Below are 26,581 nucleotides of genomic sequence, written 5' to 3' on the forward strand. Positions count from 1 at the left end.
AAACTTTAATTACAACTGGGTGCCGGCATAGGCACATGAGAAGGGGCATTTAAAGGTCCTCAAGATGATAGGTAGTGTTAGGGAATTGTGCCTCTTTCCAGAGAATCCTGTCACTGGTTTTAATTTAGAGTTACAGTGTTTCCACAGCAGTGATAATTTAATTCAGATGCATTTTTATTTATTTTCTAAGTAGAAACTAAAAGAAATAATATTTTTTCCTTTTTGGTTTTTTTTTTTTTTTTTTGGTGGTACTGGGGATTGAACTCAGGGATTATGCTAGCTAGGTACCCACACTTGAACCATGCCCCCAATCCAAGAAATAATTTCTTAGAACAAAGGTTATGTCATGTATGAAGAAATGACTGGAGGGAAAATTGGTAAATTCAGATTTTTCTAAATCTTCTGTTAAATTGCATGCTTCGGTGAAAATGGTAGTAATGTCTTAATGAAATGAAATATTCCCATAGGGACTTTAAGGGCTTTATAGAAAGTATGTTGGCCTTTTCTCTTGGTAAATGGGGTTCAGTTGGCTTTAAAGTTCATATATACAGATTTGAAAAAGTAGACTGCTATTTTACCATACATATTTGTAAAAGCGTTCAGTATTTACATAACGCTTGGCAGTAATTGCAGTATGAGACTTGGGTGTAAGATTAAAAATGTACTTTTGATCACTCTTTTCCATATTAACATTTTATAAGATGGTGATGCATTTATCTCAAGGTCCCATACTTCCTTGTTCCCTACGTTGTTATCTTTCAAAGGAGGGTAGACTTCCAGGGTAGAGGGACTGTTTCTAAGTAATCCTGAAATTCTGTTCATCCTAAAATTAAATTCTGGCTGTGCTCCTTGCTACCAGTGAATGAGTTGTTTCTTTGAGCCTCAAATTTCTAGTCTATTAAATGGAAATACTGTGTCTTCTACTGCTCAGTTTAGTAAGAAAATGCTTATTAATTCCTGAATCTGGTATAAATACTAAGTATATGACGCAAAGGATAGTGTTCTCCCAGCCATCAGTAGCAGGTACTGGAGATGGAGAGACGTGTGATTGTTTGAAAAATGAGACTTAAGCAGAATGTAGCAGTTTGAATGGCTGTTGACATTCCAGGTGGTCACCCTTCCTCCTGACACATGGGCACACACACACACATACAGAATATCAGCCTGTATGGAAGATGCTTATTTGGTCCCAAGGAGACCGCTGCTGGGAAAAAGCCCATGAGTGCTCAGTTCAAGATGTTTAGAGTCAGTGCTGTATTGTGGATATTCGATTCATTTTCCACATAACACTGCCCGGCTTCTGAAAAGACTGCAACCTTTCAACAAATCTCACATTTTCACATTTTCTTGCTTCAACTAAGCACATTCACTTTTACCTTGCTTTTGGGGCATCATTTGCTTTCTGGGAGTCAGATTTTCATACAATTAAAGGCAAGGAAACACTTAGCAGATAACACAATGATTTAAATACAACAGCGAGACTGAGTGAGAGCTGCCACATTCAACTGAGCTGTGGAATGCACACAGGAATTTAAAATTTTTTATTTTGAAATTTCTCCTGATTTTTTAATGTTTATTTTATTTTGACTGTGCTTGGTCAAAATTACATGTAATAAATCTGGAAATATGGTGGGCTGACTACCATCAGTGTCGAGAGATCTGTGTTTAGCTGTGATGATTTGTGCCACCTCCTCTGAGATGGTCAGGAGAAAACGTCTTTGTGTGGTAAGTGAGCTTGGCCCTCGTGCCCTGATGCCTGACCCAAAGGTTCTCCTTTCCTTTGGGCACCTTGCTGATCATTGCTGTTCTTTGGGGGAATCTACACTCCCATTTTCTATTCCACTCCTGTGTGGAAGCATGTCTTCAGTTCCCTACAGAAGGTAGAAGTTGAGTTATGACTTTTAAGAAAACTGAAAGGCCCATAAAATTGACTCCTAGGTATGGCAGGCTTGACCTGTCCTTAGTGGGCTTCCTACAAGACTTGCCTCTCTGGGCTGGACCATCTAACCGTCACCCATGAAAGTGATGCTCGGTACATTTAGAAGAAGAATCCAAACTCAAAGAGTCTTGAGGCCCTGGAAGGGGGCGGGGTTCCTTCTCCCTTCTGCCAAGTCTTTTCTGCTAGTTTCCATTTCTTAGCTGAGGTTGGCCTCCTCCCTGGACAGTTGACAGTGGGAAGCCTATATCTCAAAGGCACAACCTAACCCTTTCTGTAAAACTTTCCATCTAATTCTAGGAGGTTCCTGTAGGCAGACGTGTGGTGGTTAAGCCATATTGGACACACTGATGTGGTTAGGAGTCTTCAAGAAATTGTGTTGTGGGGACTTTTTCTTACAGCAGGCTCAGGTGGTATTTCCAAACTTTAGCTTACAATTTTATCAGGGAACATGATGGAACACAGGAAACCTGAGCTGTAGTCCTGATTTTGCCATTTGCTTATGTGACCTGGGACACACCAAGTATTTCTTCCTGGGGTTCTGATTTTTTTATCTGTTAAATGAGTTTCACATGAAACATGATTTTTAAGACCTTTATCAATTAAGAATTCTATGTATCTGTATTAACTCCTATAAAGTACCTAGAATAGATTGTGAGCAGATTAACCTATCTGCTTTTTTTTTTTTTTTTTTTTTTTTTTTTTTTTTTTGCATTACTGGGGTTAGAACTTGGTGACTGCCCATTCTTAATAGCACCTTGGCTTGTGGCTCTCATGATTTGTGGAGACCCAGGCATCTATTGCTGGATTGCTGGAAAAGGCCATTCTTTTGTTATTCTTTTGAAGTACAAAGGCAGACTTGTTCTCTGATGGTAGGATGAGCCCACAAATCTCCCCTGTAATTGTATCATGCAAAAATTTGGGAACTTGACCCATGTAGTTCTCAATATTAGTGATGATATCAATCTATTTAAAATATAGAATCTACAGTGTATCCAAATGGATTTAGTAGCTTCCAGTTTGTCATATTGAGTATGTTACTTTATAGGTTAAAGATAAAGAATTGTTAGTAACCTTAAAATTTATTAAAAGAGAATGAATGTAGATCTTTTGATTTCTGAAAAAAAAAATTGGAGTCTTACTAGGGATTGCATTGAGTTCATATCTGAGTAATGTTGACATCTTAACAATATTAAGTCTTCTAATATATAACTTGTCCTTAGTTCCTTTTGACCATGTTTTGTGGTTTTCAGTGCAAAAGCCTTTTGCTTTCTTAGTTAAGTATTCCTAAATATTTTATTCTTTTTGATGTTAATGTAAATGTATTTGTTACCTTTATTTCCTTTCCTGATTGTTCATTGTTGGTGTATAGAAATGCAACTGGTTTTTTGTGTGTTGAATTCATCTAACATGTTGTTTTGGTGTGTGTATATGTGGAATCTTTAGGGTTTTCTACATGTAAGCTCATGTCATCTGCAAACAGATAAGTTTACTTCTCTCCATTTGGATGCTTTTTATTTCTTTTTCTTGCCCAATTGCTGTGGCTAGGATATGCAGTACTATGATGACAAGAAGAGGCTAAAATGACACTCTTGTCTTCTTCCTAAGCTTAGATGGAAAGTTTCCTGTCATTTATCATTGGGTATGATATTAACTGTGAGCTTTTCATATATGGCTTTATTGTGGAGAGGTAGTTTCTGTGTTGAGCATTTCTATCATGAAAATGTATTGAATTTTGTCAAATGTTTCTGCATCAGTTAAGATGATGTGTTAGTTTGTTCTTCCTTCAGTTAACGTGATGAATGACATTGATTAAGTTTCATATGTCCAGCCATCCTTGCATTCTAGGAACAAATGCCATTTGGTCATGGTATATAATATTTTCAGAATGCTGTTGAACTTGGTTTACTAGTATTTGTGGAGGATATTTTGCATTAATATTCATAGAGGGTTTGGGGTGTAGGTCAGTGGTGAGGTGCTTGCCTTGCATGGGCAAGGTTCTGGGTTCAGTCCTCATACATATATGTATACATACATGCATATGCATCTATGTATGTATTCGTAAGAAGTAATCAAGATAATGCTGTTCTCAGAGAATGAATTTGGAAGTGTTCCCTCCAGTTTTTTGGAAGAGTTTGAGAAGGATTGACGGTAATTCTTATTTAAATCTTTGATAGAATTCACCAGTGAAGCCATCTAGTCTTGGGCTGTTCTTTTTTGTGAGGTTGTTGATTATCAGTCAATGTCCTTACTAGTTATAGTTATTCTGTTCAGATTTTCCATTTTTTTTTGTGATGCAGTCCTGGCAGAATGTGGCTTTTAGGGATTTGTCTATTTCATCTGGGTTATCCAACTTGTTGCAATTCATCTGTAATCTCTTATAATCCTTTTATTTCTGCACAGTCAGTAATTATATCCTTTCTTTCATGTCTGGTTTTAGTCTTTTCTCTTTTCTTCTTAGTCCACCTAGCTAAAAGTTTGTTGGTTTTATTGATCTTTTCACAGGACCAACTCGGTTTGTTGACTTTTCTTGGAGGTTTGATTTTTATGACTCTTATTTGTAAGTCATGCTTTCACTAAATAAACTGTTATCATAGATCAGTTTAGTATTGAACTAATGTATTTTGTTTTTTTGTAGTTTGGCAGTGAAAAAGACTCCTTTCCCTTACATATGTAGATGAGGAAGGGATTAAATAATCAGTGCTTTAAAATAATGAACTTGAATGTCTCTACTATCATTTTTGTTCCTGGATAGTGCTGAACTCTCTCTGTTCACTGTAGTTTGTTCTTAAAATTAGTTGCATTGTTGTGGTTACTCACCCATGGATTGTTGATATAGTCTCATGATTTGATTCCCAACTGTAAAGTTCCTTATATTTTCTTCATGGTGAACCTCTAAAGGTTCAGGTGAAACTAATTTTTATTATATTAAATTATAGCCAGTACTAGTCACAGAAATAGGTGAATTTAGGGAAGAAAGCTTTGGTTACCAGTAGATTGAAAATTCCAAACGTCCATACAGATTTTGTGACCCCTAATGTTTCGTTGAAGACACACACTCATTATCTCCCCCATCTGCTCCCCCATGTAACACTTTTGATGTTACTGTAATTCTCTTGGTGGCTTCTCTGTGATCTGTGATCTGGGCAATTTCAGTGTTATGTTCAAAGAAATGACACTCAAAACAAGTCATTTCGTATCACTTCACCTACAGTGGCTGAGAATCCTTTTTAGGCTCTTGGTTTATGTTAATTTCTCCCCCTCCTTCTTCTTCTTCCCCTTTCTTCCCCCACAATCCTAAATCAAGAGTCTCCTAGCTGCATTTTATTTAAAAATATTTAATTGACAAGTAATGATTGCATTTATTGAAGGTGTATAACATCATGATTTGATATGCATTTATATTGTGTGCTGATTAAAAATGTGGAATGCTTTATGAACTAGGTACCATTCTTGTGTAGGGGTATGCTAATAATCTCTATAGTATTATGGTTTCAGTGTATGTGCAGCCAAAGTGAACGTTCAGTTTCTTCTTGATAATCCATTCATTCAATCCTTTTGGAGCAGGTACATTTTATCTCAGAGGTATGATGAAGACCTGCCTTCCATGGTGCAATGTCCTTGTTTCTTTCATTATCCTAATCCTTACCTAGAACTATTTGTGAGTCAAACCATTTATCTCTTTATGAGATTTCTGTCAAATTTCCCATAAATGGATCAGTTTGTTATCTCATCACCACTAGTGATCACTCTTATTTTATGAGCAAAATACTTCTTACACAGTCAGTTTATAATAATGAAATTTCATTTCACTTATTTGAGGACACATTCTTTCACATGTTAGCATCTTTAAAATTTGATGTACCTTATATTCACAGACATTTTACAAACATTTCTGGTAACACTTTTGATTTTATTCTTAGTACATAAAAGAATAGTATATCTTCCAGTCGATAGCAGTTAGATTTGATGAAGTATGTTACAATGAATTATTGTAACAATTACTATTAGAACTTTACTGTAAAAATTCTAGCTTTACAATAGAGCCTATAAATGACAGTGCAGTAGTTTTATAAAAAGTTTAGAGTGGAAAAACTCACCTGTAAGTTTTAAATTTATGACATATTTAAACAAGTAATTTTTGTATGTATTTCATTCCAGTTTTTAAATATGTGTACATATTTATTTGGTTATACTTGTATTATACATCTTGTTTTGCTCCTCTTAATTTTATTACTGTTATATCTTAATTTCCCTCTGCTGCAAATCTTCATAGACATCATTTTAAATAGCTACATAATCTATCCAGTGTGTGACCATAATAAAATGCATGTTGCTCAACTGTTGGAAATTTAGATTTTTGCCACTTTCCTGATATTGCTCAGTTCTTTAATGTACACATCCTTTCATATTTTTTGATTAATTTTGACTCATTTTCTTTATGAAATATAACTTTTGTAGAAGCCACATGAGTTATGTTTTATTATAAAGAACCAATCTTTGTAGTATAAATCACAAATAGTTGCTGTTATGGCACTTACTATTACTTGTTCACCCATTCATCTATCCACCAACAATACATTGGATTATTACATGTTTAGAGGTGTCAGGAGCCAAGGACTTAAAGTTGAATAGGGCACCTCTGTGACCTTGATATCTCATAGCGTGGTGGGATACTCAGTCTTGTTTAAAATAAATGGTGCAGGATGACGAGGGGTGTTGGAAAGCTATGCGTAAAGTTCCTCAGTTGCTGGAGATTGACTCTGACAGCATTGTTGATAAGTGTCCTTTAAGATATGAGGTGTGCATGTGATCATGTCATGTAATATTTTAAAAAGTATGTATTCTGGGCATGGCGGCTCATACCTGTAACCCCAGCTACCTGAGAGGCAGAACTGGGAATATTACAGTTCGAGGACAGACAGGCACAAAGTTAGACCCCACTTTCACCAATAGCTGGGTGTGGTGGTACATGCCTGTAATCCAAGCTACACTGGAGGCATAAGTAGGAGGGTCATGGTTCTAGGCCAACTGAAGCAAAAATACTAGACTGTACCTAAAAAATAACCCAAAGCAAAAAGGGCTGGAGCCATTTCTCAAGCACTAGGGTGCCTGCCTAGCATGTGTGAGGCTCTGAGTTCAAATGCCAGTACCTGCAGTGGGGAAATGTACGGAGGGTGCTTGCTGGGGCTGCTCCTATTGTCTCAGGAGAGTGGCCAAGAGCCCTGATGAAGCTTGTGAGTTCAGGGCAGGCTGGACAACATGGCTAGGCCTTGTTTAAAAAATAATAATAAAGTATATAATGGTTTTATCTGGCAGAAAATGCCCCTCCTGGACTTACCCAACCTCTTCCTTCACATTTACACGTGTGTTCTGTGAGCATCTTCTGGTTCCTGGGCCATGTTTCCCCAATGTACCAAGTCCCCTGTTGCCAGTAACTGTGTCATCTGCTTCTTCCTTGGTTCCGAGGTATTCCACCCTGCTGTGTCCTCAGTAGGTGTTGATACTCTGACGATTAATTTGACTTATTTCAGTTAACTTCTTTTCCAAATGAACACTGTTTTACCATTTTATAACTTCTATAGAACTTTAGTATCAGGTGATATATGTTGTTTTTGAAATCAGTGCTAACATTTTAGTGATGCCTTGAGCTGGGGGTCATGGCTCAAGTGGTAGAGCACTAGCACTTGCCTACCAACTGAAAGGCCCTGAGTTCAAACCTCAGTATCACTCCCTATACCCTACAAGGAAAAAAAAAATCAGATTAAGAAGGTATTTGAAAGATTATATAATCTAGTAGGGATTCTTACAGTAGAAGTTTAAAAATCTACCATTGTGATGATTGGAAGTGGGACTTTCACTGGGTAAAACAAAAGCCCTCTGCAAATTTTGGGAGGATCTCTTAAGCCTTTGTAAAGGGGCTAAAACAAAAACAAAATTCTATATATCCAAGTCTTGATTCAGGTTTGATCCAATGAATCTGTTTTTGAAGTAGCTATGTATGGTTCCTCCACTGAGAGGTCATTAGCTAGCTATGAGCTTGCCTCTTCCATATTTGTGCATAAAAAAAAACGTGTTTGGATTTTTAAATTTTTGAGAAGGGGACTCTAAAAAATTACTTTTGAGATTGATTCCTTACTCCCTTTCCCAAGCCTAAATACCAGAAGTGTGCCAAATTCTTTACAGAGCTATGTGCACTCACCTGACCCACCTGCACTTAGGGGCATTGTATGGATGGAATGTGGTGTGGAGTAGCTTATTGTTTCCATGTGATCACATGAAACAAGAGGGAGTGTGGAATTGACTGAGATAAATTTACCTGCGCTTTTCCCAATACAGAGCACAGCATAGCTCATTTCGACAACTGTGGGATGGAGCTTTGTTTAAGTGGCCATTAGATATTTCAAGGGAAAGAGCAGATTGCACAGAAGAATGTGTAGTAAAGATGGTATGGCAGTTGATGGAATTTGAAGTCACATTTGCATCACCCACTGAAATAAAATTAGTTTTTCCGCATGGTGATTTATAGCTTGACTTCTATGGCTGAGGGATTGATCTCTTGGTAATTCTTTGTGACATAACACCACAGGAAGGGAAATTGTGTGCATGTGTGAGGGTTTGCATTTATTTTGTAAGCCCTCTTTATGGGGGATGTGTAGTCTTGTTGTGCACACTAACAAAAGGTAGCTGTTCTTCCTCCTCAAAGACTTCCTTAGTTCCCACGGACAATGGGTCCTCAGTGAGATGCCTTCTTTCTCAGCACCCTCATTTCTATTAAAGTCATTACTGCATTTGACTCTTATGAAGCCCTTTTGGTTACATCAACAGTTTATTCTGAGCTATCTATCTTAATTTGTAGCTTCGTCTACAAAATTTCTGTGGTTCTCCCTAGACATGTGTAGATAAATGACTTGGGTTCAGTGTCCTCAGACTCAGAACTGAATATGCTGCAGAGCATGGAACAGATGGATGTAGCTTTTCAGCAATGTTCATGTTTCCATAGTTGAATATAAATCTCAGGATGCCTGGTTTTGCATTTTCATTGTCAAGGGTAGTTCTTAACCACTGATTTTCAGACTGTCTCAGCTCCCAGAAAGCTGGGTTTAAGTAGAAAGACAAAGAAAATTGTTCTTCTTCACCCTCTGTTCTTCTGCACACTCCCAACAGTAGCAATGCTGAAAGTAAGTCTCTGGTCAGATGTTCACAGTGCCAATCCCAATCTACAAACATATCACCTTCAAGACGCTTGCTGTACAGTCAGTCAGGGAGTTAGAGCTTTGAATGTGTTGGTCATTGGAGGAAACTAATGCAAAAAAATAGATGAGCCTATCAAAACTTCTATAACTCCCAGTGGAAACTTAATTTTATTGTATTTTTGTGATAACTAGAGTTTGAACTCAGGGCCTCACACTTGCTACGCAGGTGCTCTACTGCTTGAGCTGCTCCACCAGCCCTTTATTTGTATCTTATTTGCTTCTCTGTGGAAAAATATCCTTGGTTTTGCTTTGGGGCCTTAAGAATCATTAGCTTTTCATTCTTCATTTCAGAGACAGCTACCTGTTTCTGCCAGGATATCCTAGAGCAATATATCAGTCAGGGTTCTCAGGCAGAAGCAAGGGAGACTGGCTGAGGGATTGAAGCAGAGAGGAATTTTATTGAGACGATATTGGGTATGTCCTAGAAATGCCAGAGTCAAGGAAAAGGCAGAAACAGCTGCCAGGTTCATAGGCAAAGTTGTAGAATAGGATTACTTCTAGGTAGGTTAGACCCACCACTGATCACCCCATTGGGGCCACTCAGTACCAACTCTTTAACAACAGCCTTTGCTGCCTCTAGCCACTGGATGTTGTAAACATTGTCTGCACCTGTGACATTTTTCTCCTATTGCTACTTCTTTATGTCTCTAGCTGTAGGTTCAAGGTTGGCCAAAGCTAAGTCATGTGCCATGCCTTAGCTGCCAGGGACTCTGGGAAGAGGAGTGTCTGGCTATTTTTGCTTTTATGTTGAACAGTGTACCTTTCATTAAAACATGATGAAGAATCCCCCAGATACAGGAAGGAGTTGAGATGCTGTACATCCCCACCCTTCTCCCCCCGTATACATAAAGCTCACTTTAAGAAGCACCAGTAGGGTAGCTTCAGGTACCCTTCAGGTAGAAGGGGAGGTGATGGCAGTGACCAAGACATTTTATCCATCTGAAACTGCAGTCAGTGAACTCTGTGACAACAAGGATGGCCAATTCTTCCTTGTGCACTGGTATCCAGGGACCCTTTTACCATGTGTTAACTAAAACTAAAGGTGTGATGATGTGGCTTTGACTTCTCACTGCATGTCCCTTAAAGTAATAATACAAAGGGCATCAAACTGAATTTTAACAATTTGATTAACCTGGAAGAGAGAATTAAGATTTATCTGTTTCCTTGTTTATAGTAGAAAATGAAGTTTCACATTGTCGTGTTGTCTTGTATAGTTAGGTGGTTTATATGTTTCATTGATCAATTTCTACCCTTTTAAGAACTCATTTTTCATTACAATAATATATAAATACAGCTTGCAAATTCCTGCCCCATTCATTTGTTTTGGCATATTTCACTTGTCAGAGCAACTACTTTAAATTCATCTGGCTCTTCTGCTCTTTACTTCCATGCAGCAAGTTACATTTATATTAATATTTCTTGATTTTTAAAAATAATTTTAGTCATTAAACATTGATTTCCTATTAAGAAAGGTAAAGGTTTGACTCCTTTATTCTCCCTTCCTTAAGTCTCTGTCCTTAACTCTCTACGATGGTTACATCTCAGTTTGTTTTCACTGTTAGTATTTTTCTCAGCTGAGGTTTTGCAGAAACATAATTCCAGCTGAGTCAGTCTTTCTTAGACTTCCTGATAGTTTGACTTGAGTTGTGTCTAGGCTGGAAAAAATAAGTTTCCTAAGAGCCACTCTGTTAGTATTTCCAGTTGTGTTCTGTGGGGACTAGAGCTTTCATGACGCATTTCTGTAGATTCAGTGGAAAAATGTTGGACCGTGGTATCCTTCTCCATTCTTAGCGTAAAACCATCAGAGCATCTCCTGCAAAACACAGAAGGCTTTGTGATGTGCCAAAGGCTTATGTTATTGAATCATCACTGTTGAATCAGGACTAAATATCACCTTTCATTCAACTTTTCTTAAATTTTGCTAAAATTAAATTTTAAGACTAACAACTGATTTTTATTATGTTTTTATATATTATTAAGGTGTATCGAGGATTACTATAAAGTTACTTTTGGCTTTATTCATCCATTGTAAAGCAAAAGGGAAGCCAATTCAAATTATAAAGGTTTTATGTCCTGCAGGAATTGAGTAGACAGAAGGGAATCTGATCTGATTCCTAATATACAATATATTTTTAAAAAACTTTAAAAAATTTATCTTTGCATATTAGAATTGATGTTTTTCTATTTTGAGTACCTCGTAATCTTTGTTGATAAGTCAGGATGGAGAGAGTCTGTAGAGGCTGTGGGAGGAAGCATTTCCATGTGAAGGTTCCTCTTGTCATCATGGTAGGTACAGTGCCAGGGCATCTGTTTTGTGCTAAAGCTCCTAGAAGTGTTGCCGCTCTGAGCAACAGGCAGGAAGTACTTCTGTCCTTAAAACCAAAAATAGATGCTCTTTCTCGTTATCATAGCTCAGATGATGATCTTTCTTAATGAGATGGGCACATCCCTTGTGGTTTTCACAGATTTAATGATCAGATTACTTAATGCAGAGTTTGGGGAAAAATAGCTCTGGTAAGATAGATGATGGAAATTTTACTGGAAGCTGAAATAACTGCAGCTTTATTCCTTTTGTTTTCTTTCTGTAATTTTCCAACCAATTCCGTTTAGTTTTCTTTTATTATCTTTGATGACTCTCAAAGTGACTCACCTGTCTTGTTTTAATATGTTTTGGTAGATTTACACTATTTTAACATCAAGAGATCATTAGCAACAAAGAAAATAAGTATTTGCAGGATGAGTTGGGTGTCGAATTTAGGCATACTGAAATGTCTAAATTCAGTTCAACTTGCATTAGACAGTTCTATGAAGTATAATGTGTTTCATGATATTTTGCTGATTTTAGAAAGTTCTGCCTTGTGTTTCTGAAAGTGAGAAAAGAGCAAATAAAGAACAAAACAGAAGTCATTTAAGGGAAATAAGGTGAACAAAGATGACATATAAACTGTGAGGGGGCGTGCAGATATGTTAGTGACTATTATTGCAAGTTTCTTTTAAAGAGAGAAAAAGATACTGTAAAGAAAAGTAGAAAAAAAATAACTTTGAATAAGAAGTTGTTAAACAAGAAGCAAAATTGGAAAATCACAGTGGGGAATTTTACATTCTACTTTTTTTGAAAAAAATCAAATCTAGAGCTGTAGTAGTACTTCTGTTTCCTATTTTGAGCAGTTAAGGACACACTATGAACCAAAAGCAGTGTTTTATCGCAGAGAAACTAAAGCAGATACCTTAAAGCAACTGAGGCCAATAGGAGAAGGGGACCAGGAACTGGAGAAAAGGTGAGATCAAAAAGAATTAACCTAGAAGGTAACACACACGCACAGGAAATCAATGTGAGTCAATGCCCTGTATAGCTATCCTTATCTCAACCAGCAAAAACCCTTGTTCCTTCCTATTATTGCTTATACTCTCTCTACAACAAAATTAGAAATAAGGGCAAAATAGTTTCTGCTGGGTATTGAGGTGGGGGGAGAGGGAGGGGCGGAGTGGGTGGTAAGGGAGGGGGTGGGGGCAGGGGGGAGAAATGAACCAAGCCTTGTATGCACATATGAATAATAAAAGAAAGGAAAGGTTGGTACTCTGACAAAGATGTAACTCTTTAGGGCGAGAGAGAAGAGGTAGCCAAACTGTGAAAGGCAGACAAAATATCACCCAAAGCCTAGAAGCCATAAGCCATCAAGTAGAGGAACAAAAAGCCCTGTGCGAAATTGGAGAGGAAGGCAGAACAGGTTCTGCCTGGAAGCGAGAGGGGTTGGGGGAGAGGGAGGGGGCGGGGGGCGGGCACAGGGGAGAGATGGCCCAAATAATGTATGTACATATGAATAAATGAACCCCCCCCCAAAAAAAAGAAAAAAAAGTTATTGCAAAAAAAAAAAAAAAAAGCCCTGTGTGCCCTGGAAGATTCTGAGAGCAGCTGTCTTGCTGCCCAGCAGTAGGCAGGTTGAACAGTGCACACACATGGCCAGGGCTACTCTCTGTCTCTTTATGATCTTGTCTAGACCTGGATTTGTACCTTGGGTTCACCTTTGATTCTTCAAAGTGTATTCTGTACTTGGTGTTTGAACTTCAGCAGGCTCTTCCTTTTGACTCTCGGTGTACCCTTTTGCTTTGGCAGCAACTCCCCATCCAGCCTTCCTTGAGGTGGTAGAAACCCAGCTCTTGCCTAGTAACTGTTGGATCAGTTCTTTCTCCTCACATTCCAACAGGGCAATAAAATTGATTGTCTCACTGATGATCCTGTGTCACCAAAGATGCATCATATTCTGAACTCTCCTTTTAGAAAAAAAAATTAACCCCTGTGGTTGAAATTAAACCCATTTAATATTTAGCTGGGTAGTCCTTATACTATTATGAAAATCTTTATCATTTTTTTGTGGTATTTTTTTATTATTGTTGTACTGGAGGTACCTTGTGACATTTACAAAAGTTCTTACAATATATCATAGTTGAATTTACCCTCTCCATCATTCTCCTTTATCCCCTCTCTCCCTATTCTTGGAACAGTTTCAACAGATCTCATTTTTTCCATTTACATACATGTGTACATAATATTTCTACCATATTCACTCTTATATACCCTTTCCTTTATATTCTCCATCCTCCCACTGGTACCAACCACTAGATAAGACCTATTTTACCTTTCTATTCTCTGTTTTTGTTAAAAAAAAAAAAAAAAAAGACGTTTTTGTTTGTTTAAGCTATCTGGGATGTTTCATTGTGACATTTCCATGTATATGTGTATTATAACCTGAATTGGTTCATCCCCTCTATTTTTCTCCTACAAGAATGAATATAGAATTTTTAAACATGTTGAAATCACCATAAGAAGGGGACTCAGGTAGAAAGAAGAAAAATATCATTCTTAATGTCTTATTCCTTGAAATTTCTAAAAAGCAGATACTTTTCTGTGTTGTAGCAGCAGAATGAGTTATAGAATATGTTATTTTTGAAGAGCATGAGCAACCTTTTTTTTAGTTTATAATACTTTTCATATGAAAGTGTATAGGTAGTTTTACAATGTTTTATAAATTTTGTTTACAGATTCATCTTTTGGATCAATAGCAGCAGATACTTCAGCAGAGGTATAGAGTGTGATAATATAGTTAAGTCAGGAGAGTAGAACTAGTGGCTGCTGGCATGAAATGTTTATTTTGAAAGAATTGTTGGCATTTTTGCTCTATATCTGCACAATAAGGATTTGCAGGAGAGGAGGGAGGTATTAATGTATTTGTTGAGGATTAATGACTGGGTAGAGCATTGGGGTGGTGAATACATTGTGAGAGTACCATAAATACAGTAATTAAGAAGCTGCACACCAAACACTCTGTGGACTGGCAAATAAATCCCCTTCCTCCCTATCATGGCTTTTAGGCAACAGAATAGCGGCTTGTTTATCTTAGTGTCTTTGCATTCTTAAGAATAGAAAGAGGAATGGTAGTCTCAAAGACTTGTGCCAGGTCCTGGGTTTAATCTCCACACTGTAAAAAAAAAAAAAGGTGCTTTGTTCTCAATGCATTGCTGCTCAGATTTGATTTTTTGAGTATCAAGTTGCTTTTTAAACAGTTCAAAAACTCTGTGATGTAGTGCCTAATAATAAACTCTTCCTCACTTTTGAAAACGATCATTAAGGTTGTTCTAGACAAATACTACAGTGTGCCACTGTGTAATGTACAAAATGTGTTCAGTATGACCCATGATACCTCAGAGCTGTGTGTTATGAGAAGCAAAATGGCGTGGCTACTGACTGAAATACTTACATGTTAGGACGGAACATAGATCTGAACCCGGGATGAAGTCTCAGAATTTTCAAGGAAGTGAGTCTTAAGATTATCTCATTACTGTTTCTCGTGTTGCCCCCAGACAGTTAAACAAGCAGGTTGCTGGGGATGTGAGCATCCCCAGGGGAGAGGCTCCATGCTGTTAGAGTAATGATGTCCTGCCCTTCATACAGAAGGATCACAAAGAAGGCAGACAGATGTAAAGTCTTCCATTTCTATTTCTTTGTGTGTTCAAAATGCTCATACCTTCCTATTTTCCCATTGAAGGAACGTCTTATTTTTCATAGTCTCATAGTTCCTAAAACGTGCTTAACACAATATTTACTTACGAATTCAAGATTTTCTTCTGTATAAAATATGCAGTTGAATGTACTTCACAGCTTTGCTCTGAGTCAGTTACAGTAGGAAAGGAATACATTGGAAGACTTTCCGTTCTCACCATGCAATTGGCCCCCTTACTTCTAAATTGTGAAAACTCTTCATTTCTGTACTGAATTATTTATTTAATCCACATTTGGTGACTGCTTACTATATCCTATACTGCAGGGATACAAAGATGAACAGCCCAGTTAGTAGGCTTCTAATGTCTGGTACCATCTCTATCATGGCTGACCTCAGTGAGGATTACATGGTACTAAAATGGCCTGGATCTCATTCCTGTTCAGAACAGACAAACCATGTGGCAGCTTTAGGGTTTTTGAGATCACAAGACTGCCTAGAAAAATTAAAAGCTGCCTTTCAAGGTGTTTTCCGTTGCGTTAGGTTCCTGGTGAACTTGCTACTTTTGTCATTACTGGGCTGTGTTCTAAGAACAAAGCTACTCCACTCCATTTCTGGATTTGTTAGAGTCCTATGTGGAAAAGTATGCTGCTGACTTAAGAGCATCAAGATAAGAGGAAGTCAACTCCACTCTCCCCTCCTTCCTGCCTTTACTTGCCAGTGCCTGCCTCTTTCTTGTTGACTCGGTTAGTCATGTGAAGAGGGATCTTTGAAATTGAGCAGCTCAGGGAGATTTTAGGATGGTGGGTAATGATTTTGGTTAATGAAACTGTATGTTAATCTTTGGAAAGGTTGGCATCCCAAACCTAAGATCATTTTAGGAAGAGCCTTCTTCTAAATCTTTTGCTTATACCCTGTTTTTGATACTCGTAAATTTCACTGGAGGTGTGCTTACGCCACAAATGCCCCTTTCTACTTTGATCTGTACTGGCATGTGTGTTTGTTTGCCTTAAAACAGGGTTGGGTTACTTTCATTTTTTGATAGCATACCAGAGACCAAAAATTTCAAGATCTGTGTCCTCAAACTATTTGTCACCTCATTCTCAGCAAAGAGCCTTGCCAACCATTTTCAAGATGCTGTCATTTGGTCTATCACCACCAACATCCTAGTGCTACTCACTGTTAACTTACTGTCTTACTCTCCTTCTAATGTCACAGGGTACAGATCATCCTTCATCTGTTCTCCTGCCCTTTTCCTGCCTCTTTTGAAGTCTAATTCATCCTTATTCTTCCTCCTGGTTTCCTTGGCTTTTCCCTTCAACCTGCGTTGTATCTGCTAGCACCTATGCTCTCCCAAACCTGTCCTTTCTCCTTCCCAGCTCTTGCACTTGCAACACACTGTCAGTTGTGTTGTCTCAGCCTCCTCCACTACACTAAACAGACCTCATTCACAGGGTCAGTGACTTCTTAAATGTCAAATCCAAAGTGTATTTTTCATTTTTTATCTTTGCCTTTTTATGTCCCATGGTAATTCTCTCCCATTCTTCCTTGGTTTTCTTCAGAAGATCATTTTCCTCTGCTCATTCTGTCCCAGCTCTTGTTCTCTCAGGCTGTGCTCTTAGTATTAACCCTGTGATCTTCCCACTCTGCCCACTTTTCTCAGTGACGTCCCCCACTGATGTGGTCTCTGCTACTCTCCATGTAATAATCCCATGTTGCTTTTATGTGTGGCACAGGCTTCTTCCCCAAGCTTCACGTTCATCCGGCAGCCCCACTTGAGTCGTCTACACCGTAGTTTCTAATGCCTCAATTACACTTTTTGTCTTCCTTATTCCTTCTACTGTATTCTTGACATGTACCCATGTGTAGTCTACCAAGTTGCTTTGCTTTTAGCTTCTGGATGTTTCCAAGTACTAATTCTTTTCTCCCTTTCCTCCACAGTCCACTACCCTAATCTCTACCCTGCCACTACTGTCTGAATGATTGTGATAAGTAACTGGCCTGCCTGCTCTCCTGCCTTTACTCTGCCCCTCAGATCCATAGAGCACGCAAACAGATCTGACCCCTGTGTGGCCGTCTGCATCTGGGTTAAAGGGGGAGGTCTGGCCCCAGGCTTCTTCCCTGTCCTTTAGACTGCAAACTCTTCCCTAGACAGGAGCCAGGAACACTGTGTGGTTTCTTGCCTTTGTCTTTTCTGTTGTCTTGACTAATGCAGCATTAGGATGGGCCAGGTGGCCCTTCCCCAACCTCTCTATTTCTGGGCTAGATGCCCCTGCTGGATATGAGTCTTGAATCATTACACCCATCCCACTGTCCTATGGGGCTCGTTGTATGTGTCCCTCAGCCCTGCTTTCCTTAGAAAGTGAGACAGTGTCTTATTCATCTTTCTAGCACTAGTGCTTTGACATATAGTGTATATTCAGCATATGTCTTTTCAATGAAAAATTAATAGTGACAGTAAGTCAATTTGATGTCCACAAAAATGTGCAAAAGTGATCTATCGGTGTTACCTTTAGAAGGGAGCATGAAGCGTACTTCTGCTGGACAAGATAATGTTCCTCTGTGGACTGATGTGTTCAGTTTCGGAAAATTCATTGACTTTGCCACTTGTAGTGAATGTAGTTTTTATATTTATGTTATTCTTCAATGGAAAGTTTTTTTAAAAAAATCAATTTGACATGTAGCATCTCCAACACAGCAAAATTTCTTTATTCCTTTTGAGCTTTTAGAGTGTTTATAGGATATTAGGTCAGGAATCACAACAAAGAACCAGACTACTGCTGTCCTGACACTGGCCTCCTAAAAAGGGCCAGCAAGGGCCAGCTCTGACCCAGGGAGTTGTCACACTTACTTCAGAGGTCACGTGCTAATCATCAGCAAACTGCGCCTGCCTGCAGGGACAAGGAGACTTGTCTCCATGGAACTGTGAATAATTCATCAGCATGATTAGCTGGAAATTTGTGGTCATCATTAGCATTTTAATGAAAAAAAATGTAATCATGATCCTAAGTCTCTGTTTTGTTTCTTCCCCCACCACAGCTAACCATCTCACTGTTTCCTGAGTACTTGGTAGCTGCTGAGACCCCTGCTAATGTGCTGACTGTCGCTATGGGCAGACGGTACCCAGAGGCTCACTGTCGTCCAGGAAGTTCATGTGCGTATGGGATCCCCTTCCTTTCCCTTTCCCCTTTCCTTTTCCCTTCTCCTTCTCCTTTCCCTACCCCTTCCCCTTCCTCTTTCCCTTCCCACATCAGGGTACAAAACTGATGAAGGTTTATAATATTTAAGTCAGAGTATTTAGAAATGCAGAATGATTTGCTCTGGGGTAAATTTTTAATATTGAATGGTGAAAAATGTCATCTAAATTAGGATTCACATAATCAGGTAGCTCTAGAAGACCAGAAGGTGAGCCATCTCCCTCTTCTGTTTCAGTATGTCCGTTCATATATTGGCTTTAAAAACAACTTTTTCTTTTCATCACAATATAGATGACATTTGGAGCAATAGTAATGCTATGAATTAAAACTCTTCCCAGTGATTGGAAATAAAAAACTTCATGGACTCAGAAGATAAGTCCCCTGGGTATTTCCATGTTTCACGCATTGGGTAGGGTGACTCTGGTTCTAGCGTTCTGCAAAGAAGGACACTCAGTGGTGACTTTCCATGTCGAAAAACACAAGCTTTTCTGCCAGTCTTTAGGGAACTGCTGCAATTGCATTCCTCCCCGTTTGTCTTTAACCCTGATTACTGGGGAGGAAAAGTGTTTGCCTCCCGTTGAAGGATCTACTTTTATTTGTGTTAAGGGCAGTTTGTTCCAGACTTAGTTTTCTTGTTCCCTTCCGTCTTCCAGCTTTGGGCCAGCTTTGTAGATACTAATTTATTTTTTTCTGCATCTCTTTGGAGAAGAGAATTTGGAATTTTGGCTTCAAATTGGGATGTTTGGGGTAATTCCCCACAATACCTTGCTCCTCCCCTATTCTTTCTGTAGTTATGTTTATTCATATTTACCCTTCAATCTCCTTTTCTTACCTGGCTCAGTTTTGTTTTTTTTTCCCTTAGAAAAGTTAGAATCACATGGTCCTCAAGCCCTCATCCAGACAGTTGTTTGGAAAGTAAACCAGATAGTTTAAAAGCATTTTAGTAGCAATGGGACTGAATTCCTGACCATGGAATAGGGACTCTGAGCAACTACTAGCATGAAACCAGCAGTGTTGAGTAAACAGCTTTTCCACATTTTCGGTAATATCTCTAAGGCATTACTGTTTACTCTAAAGCTAGCAGTTTTCATAGTGAACAGCATCGTGAAAAAAGTGTACCTGCATGCTGCAGATAGAGATTGAGAACCATGGCCAATGGGCCAAACCCTGCCGATGCCTGTTCTTATGGGAGTTGAGAGGGGATTTTATATATATTTTTTTTTTCATTTTTCTTTTATTATTCATATGTGCATACAAGGCTTGGTTTATTTCTCCCCCCTGCCCCCACCCCCTCCCTTACCACCCACTCCACCCCCTCCCGCTCCCCCCCTCAATACCCAGCAGAAACTATTTTGCCCTTATCTCTAATTTTGTTGTAGAGAGAGTATAAGCAATAATAGGAAGGAACAAGGGGTTTTGCTGGTTGAGATAAGGATAGCTATACAGGGCATTGACTCACATTGATTTCCTGTGCGTGGGTGTTACCTTCTAGGTTAATTCTTTTTAATCTAACCTTTTCTCTAGTTCCTGGTCCCCTTTTCCTATTGGCCTCAGTTGCTTTAAGGTATCTGCTTTAGTTTCTCTGCATTAAGGGCAACAAATGCTAGCTAGTTTTTTAGGTGTCTTACCTATCCTCACCCCTCCCTTGTGTGCTCTCGCTTTTATCATGTGCTCATAGTCCAATCCCCTTGTTGTGTTTGCCCTTGATCTAATGTCCACATATGAGGGAGAACATACGATTTTTGGTCTTTTGAGCCAGGCTAACCTCACTCAGAATGATGTTCTCCAATGGGATTTTATATTTTTAAACGGTAACATTTTAAGTGGTTATATAAGCACCTACATAATCTCCATTTTGCGTCTTGGTCCTCAAAGCCTAAAATATCTGTGATTCTGTTAGGAAAAAATTGACTCCCCTTGCTGAAGAGGAAAGCTGGAAGGATGTGACTTGTTAGCACTTGACAGTTTTTGACCTACAGAAATGCTAATTTCATGTGGTTTAACCTGATACATTTTGAGGAAATTCTTTCACAATGGTTAGAATTAAAATGGTTGGTCTCTTGGAGTGGAAGAAGTAAATTTATCTGGGAAACTCACATACATGGACATGCTCGTTTCTCACTGTCTTGGGGGAATGACATACCATCTATCAGTCAAGTGGCTTTCCAGAGCTGACCCACAGGCTTCAGGCTGCACAGGCCTGTACTGCCCAGCAGTTACAAGGAAGCTCTTCTTTTCCACCTAATGGATATATTCATTTATTTATTCATTCACTTGTTCCTGCATCTATTTATTTACTTATTTATATTTGTGGTACTAGGGTTCGAACTCACATCCTCATGATTGCTAGGCAAGTTCTCTATTACTTGAGCCACACCCTAGCCCACCTGATGTATTTGTTACCAAGAGCTCTCTTATCTGGCCCCAGTAAGGGGCCAGCTATCCTCAGAATGGAGATGGCTCCGATGTCACTTACATCCATTTTGAATGGGAGGGAGAGGGAGCAGCTGCCTTTTTCTGGGGTGCATGTCTATAGAACATTGTTGCTAGAAATGACTTTCCCTGGAGGTAGAAGGTGATTTTACTCTCTGTGTTTTCGATCTCTGACTTTTAGTGTCATTGATCCTTAGTCCACTGTGTGAATACCATTATTTATTTTGTGTGGCTTGTTTCCCATTCTTGCCCTCCCTCCTTTGTATCTCACTCATCCTGATTGCTCAAGACAGTTTGCTTGTCAAAACCCACAACTGACATCATATGGGGACCACTCTTAGCTGTTGGAGATTTTAACCTTAGCTGCTTAGTCTGTTCTTTTGTAAGGCAAAGAAGCTAAGCTGACTTGGGGCCTTTGTGCTAGGCCTGTGTCTCAGTAGGGTCATACTGTTCCCCAGGGAAATGAAACTATTTCAAAAAACAAAAATCTCTAGAATTTATAATTTTATCATCATGTGTGGTCAAAACCATTAAGTCAAGGATTGGCAGGACACACTGCTGTACTCTGGCTTGTTTTTGAGACTCATGTGTCCAATGGGAGTTTTCATTTTCTTTCTGTTTTGGAATCATTGTTCAGCCTTTCAGTGTTCTCTTCACACAGGTCAGGATGCTAGTCTTTGATGGAATGCAAAATGGCATCTATTAAACACTGGAATAAGAAGTAAATAGCCAGAGCTGACCTTTCCAGACTTTATGTTTGCATTAAGAATAGAACTTTGAAGTATTCTGGGACTTGCTAATACAATTGCATCTGTATTTATCATTGTGTGCGCCTATCCATTCCTTTGTATGACTACAGCCACCACTGTAACCTTGAGTGGCAGAATATAGACTGTTGAAATAGTCATAGACCTCTGACCTGCAGCCTCTGCCTACACATTCAGTCGTGCATTGTAGCCAAATTAATCCAGTGAAGGAGCATCTCTGGGGCTTCTCTATAGTCCACAAGGTCACCCTGCATTTGAGCTCTTCACATTTTTCATGCCCACTCTGCATGATTGGCATTTGTCATTGTTGATATTATTACTCTTTGATTAATGTCTTGTGCCAGCTTACATGGGCTGCTCTTGACATAGTATTCCTTGTCTTAAGGTCATTGTGCCATTACCCATGCTATTCTCTCTCTGGAATGAGGAGCTATCCTTTGATAACTTGTAGTGGAGTTGCCTCCTTTTCAGGAGCTCCTGCTTTCCCAGCTCCTTCAGCTTCCCAGAAACTTGTGTCCCCAGTTACTGCTTATGTTTTGGTATGCGTGTCTGCTTTGTCTAGACTTTGACACTAAAGTCATGTTCGTTTCCTTCCTCACCTCTGTGAGTGAGTATGACATTTTATCTCTGGTAGCAGTCTGAGTTTTGTGATGTCACCTTGGGCTGGATAATAGCTGTCTTCAGGACAGCTCCCCTTCTGGGAGGCATTTTCAGAGTACTCAGAGAGCCTGTGTGGGCCCAGGCCAACAGGTGGTCACTGGGGCTTGGTCCAGGGGCTGCACCATGGGTTGTTCAACTCCTGTGCTCTGTTTTGAGCATGGGTATTTCCTCTCTTTTCCCACTTAAGAGATTGACGCTTAAAAAGTGTACACCTGCAATTCTAGCACTTGAAAGGCTGTGGGGAAGGATTATAAGTTTTGAGATAGTGAGACCCTATCTCAAAAAAACAAAACAGCAAAATTTAAATAGTGACAGACACATGAATATTTCTTTGGCCTCTCTTCCTTGATTTTCCTGCTCTCACTGATGAAAGGGGAGAGTTTTTTTTGAGGTACTTCCCCATGCTGCACACTGTCCTGTATTTAGTGGAAGCATTCCACTTTAAACTAGATAAGCATTGAAAAATTCATCATATTGTTCCCATTTTACAGATGAGTAAAAACTAAGGCTTGAAACTACAAAGTAACTTGTTAGAGCAGACCTGGCAGTCTGCTGATGTGGCATTTGCCTATTTAGGTGACATCTCCTCACTTTGGTTCCCCAGCAAGGCTTTTGCTAGTATGGGTCTTAAAGATCTAAAAGGTTCAGCAAGAAAGAATGCTGACATCTGTCATTCATTTCTTCTCTTATCCCACCAAACCCAGTAACCACAGTAACCTGAAGGCCCTATGAGAACACTTCATCTAGAAAGAGGGATAATAATAAGCACAGCAGTGGTAACACTCTAAAAACCATACTGGTAATGCGTGCTTTGTATAGAAAAAGAAAAAAAGAAGGAAAACAAGGAACACATTGTCACAACTTACACACCAGGAGATAATTACTTTTTAATATTTTGTTAAATCCTTTTCTGTACTTCAATACTAAAAGTATCAGAAATTTTTTCCCTTTCTTTTGATGGTGGGGACAGAACCCAGGACTTTGCATGTGTTAAGCATAATTCTACCTCTGAGCTACACCCTTAGCCCCATAAATCTCTTTGTAAACACTCCACTGACTTTCGTAGCAACTTGAAGCAGTCAGAGCCTGTGGTAGGCTGACTAATGTGATGTTGCTGAGGGAGGCCGGTTCCCCTGGATGGAAGCAGGAACCTTGATCCTGGTGAAAGACCATTGGTCAGGTCACTAGTTTGACTTGCACCCTCCATACGTTGGGCTCAACTTTCAGTGAGCCTGGTTATCCCCTACCCCCAAATAACCAGGGTACGGTGTAGGCCCTAAAAGAAGGGCTCTTCATACTGGTTTTCCCCATGTGGAAGGCAGTCCTGCAGGGTCTTCCAGATGCTGGGGTCACTGGCCAGAGGTCCCTGGGAAGTCCTTAAATGAAGAGTGGATGTGAGAATTGGGAAAGGTTAAAAGCAACAAGGTTTGAAAAATAACACTGAAAATCTATTTGTTAGAAAACATGTGAATAGAAAAACAAAAGAAAAGCCATCTATGACATTTTGCATGCATCTTTGTGATAAATACATGTATGTACATGCATGTGTACAGTACAACCAATTTTAGGACCTGCTGTTTGGTCACTTACTTCATTGTGAGTCTCCTGATATTACTAAATCTTCTTTCATGTGTGATTTTATGCTTCATTACCTTGTATGGATGTACGAATAATTAACAATCACCCATGGCTTAACATTTAGGGAATTTCCAGTCTTTTTCTGTCCTTCTAGATTAATCACTACACAGAACTTCTATACAGAAACTTCTTTTTGACCTTAAAGAAAAAAATGCCTTGAAGTGAAATTGTAAGCTCAGGGTGTTCTGGCATGCTTTAAAGATACTGCTTGACATTTGCAGATGCCCTTGGGAAAGGTTTTATCCCTCTCTGTTCCAGCATCCTGGGGTGAGGCCTGCCCAGCTCTTCCCACTCCAGAAACAGGGAGAGACAAAAGCCCTCTCCAGTCTAATAGGCCAAACATACTCTTCATTGTTTGCATAATTTGCATTTCTTTACTTTTTCCCTAAAATGGAGGCTTCACATCTTTTTTATCAGTTCAGTGGTCCAGAATCAGCCACATTAAATACGTGTGAGCCAATGTGGAAAACCTAAGTGTTAACTTGTATTGGTAATATGCTTGTTCCATTGTGTCTGGTGTGTATTAGTTTCAAGCTAAAAGTCTGACTCCTTGAAGAGATAAGTAGCCAGGTTTTCCATTAGACAGGTCCCTCAGGCCTAGAAGTCTGGGTTCAAGAGCAGCAGCCTATGATTATGGGAGAGGCTCTGAACTGATGGAGTTGGAGGCCTGGGTTCCAGCCCTGGCCCTGACATTTTTCGGCCTAGATTGTGGATGAGTCATTAAACCTTTCTGACTCTCACTTCTGACATCTGTGAATTGAGAGCTGGACTTGCTAATAGTTAGGAAATCTGTAGTTCAAAAATTCTATTATATATGTTTTGTAGAGAGAGAACTAGAAGTGCAGTTTGGCTCTAGGGAAAACCAAGGCAGAGGCAGCAGATGTATTCAAGGCATAAAACTCAGAAAATTAATAGATAGTAAGCAGTGTTTAACCTTGGGATCCTAACTGCTTAAAATAGCTGCAAATGGGCCGAGATAAAGATCGTTTAAATGAGAGTGATCACAGCCAAGTAGGTGCAGGTAATTTGCTTGAATATGTAACAGCAGTGACAAAAATAAAAGTGCTTTTTACACAATCATGTTTTTGTTTATCTGGTGCATTAGCACCCGTTTCCTGATGTAATTGTGTAAATGTTTCTGAGAACAAAAGTTCTGAGGCATCACTGTGAAAGCAGTAAAAGTACAGAGCCTGACCCCTAAGAAGTGCCCAATAAATAAATATTGAATAAATGAGCATATATCTACTTGTTTGAATATTTAGCTCAGCATTGAAACAGGAGGAATTCCTTGCACATTTCAAGTTTTCCCAAAACTTCCTTCTTCCCATCGCACATGCTTCTGTAGCTTCAGTTGTGTTGAGGGTAAGTTGCTGGTGAACGGGACAGCCTATATGGTTTGCACCAACCTGACTTCATTTCCCTTACCCTTACGAAGGAATTTTTGTCTTCCTCTGCAAACTGGGAGGTGGGTCTGATGGCCCCTATGTTCTGTTTCAGTTGCCTTATCTCTGTTAGGGCTTAATTACAAAAAGTCCTGTTTTACTTATTTCCTGTTTAGTTCACTATTGCTGTCATCATGAATTACTGTAAATGTAGTGGTTTAACATATTTTTCTTCTTTTACAATTTTGGGGAGCAAAAGTTTATAAGTCCTGCTGAGTTAAGGCCAAGGTGCCAGCAGTTCTAGTGGAGAAGCCCTGCCTTTGACTTTTTTTTAGCGTCTAGTGGCTGCCCGTGTTTTTGGCTTGGGTCCTTTTCTATTTCTTTATAGAGGATTGCTCCAACCTTTGATCAAATCACCATCTCTTCCTCTGTAGTCAGATCTTCCCCATCTCCCTCTTATGAAGACAATTGTGATTTCATTTGGGATCCACCCAGATAATCCACAGTGCCTCCCCTTCTCAAGGTTTTAACTTAACCACCTCTGAAGAGCAGAGTCCCTTGTGCCCATATGAGGTAACATTCACAGGGTCCAGGGAACAGGATGTAGATAACCTTCAGGGAGGGAGGCATTATTCAGCCTATGATACCTTCCGTCAATGTTCTCAACTTCCTTTTTCTACTGTTTGCTGTCATAGGAACTTACACACACACACCCCCTACCTACCTACCTATCTACCCCTGTCAGGATTGCTAGGGCAGGTACACTATCCTGATAGGACTAAGAGACAAGGTATAGTAAAGGAAAATATAAGGAAGCTCCAAGACACTGTGTTGACAGATCTCCAGCTTGTATTAGCCAAACACTATTGGCTAGCTGAGTTACAATCTCTTCCCAAGCTATCTTCCAGTTCATGAATTTGCTTTTTGACAATTCTAGTCCATTACTGAAGCTGTCCATTGAGATTGTACCCCTTCCCAAATAAAATCAAATTCACATACTATAAAGTTCACCCTTTTAAAGTATAAAATTCAGAGGTATTTAGTACTCAAAAGTTGTGTGACCATCACCACTGTCTAATTCAGGACATTTTCATTACTCCCAAAGATACCTAATACCTATGATTAGTTGTCACTCCACATTCTCCCTTCTCTCTAGGTAACCATCAAGCTATTGTGTCCCTCTGAATTTGCCTGTTCTGATCATTTCATAAGTAGGGAATCATAATCTGTAACATGTGTCATGTAATATGTTTTCTCAAGATTTAGCCATGTTGCGGTAAATACTTGGTACTTCATTCTTTTTTATTGCCAAATAA

The 26,581-nt window shown here is 39.2% G+C and overlaps 1 protein-coding gene and 1 non-coding gene across 13 annotated transcripts in view; one reads left to right on the forward strand and one right to left on the reverse strand.

Annotated features, from left to right (window-relative positions):
- Positions 1-26,581, forward strand: part of Apbb2 (amyloid beta precursor protein binding family B member 2) — a 326,509-nt gene that overhangs the window by 110,505 nt on the left and 189,423 nt on the right. For 11 of the 12 annotated variants that reach the window (XM_074042381.1, XM_074042394.1, XM_074042378.1 and 8 more), the window contains exon 3: positions 18,228-18,342. The exons of the other annotated variant lie outside the window; for it this stretch is intronic. In XM_074042381.1, coding sequence (XP_073898482.1) covers positions 18,297-18,342 — 46 coding nt within the window. In that variant the 5' untranslated portion in view covers positions 18,228-18,296. The remainder of the gene's footprint in view (positions 1-18,227; positions 18,343-26,581) is intronic. 12 annotated transcript variants of the gene reach the window in all.
- Positions 5,354-5,456, reverse strand: LOC141411205 (U6 spliceosomal RNA). Its single transcript, XR_012436029.1, has one exon. It is a non-coding gene; the product is annotated as a U6 spliceosomal RNA (small nuclear RNA).

This window comes from Castor canadensis, chromosome 9 (genome assembly GCF_047511655.1).
Source record: "Castor canadensis chromosome 9, mCasCan1.hap1v2, whole genome shotgun sequence".
Taxonomy (NCBI): Eukaryota; Metazoa; Chordata; class Mammalia; order Rodentia; family Castoridae; genus Castor; species Castor canadensis.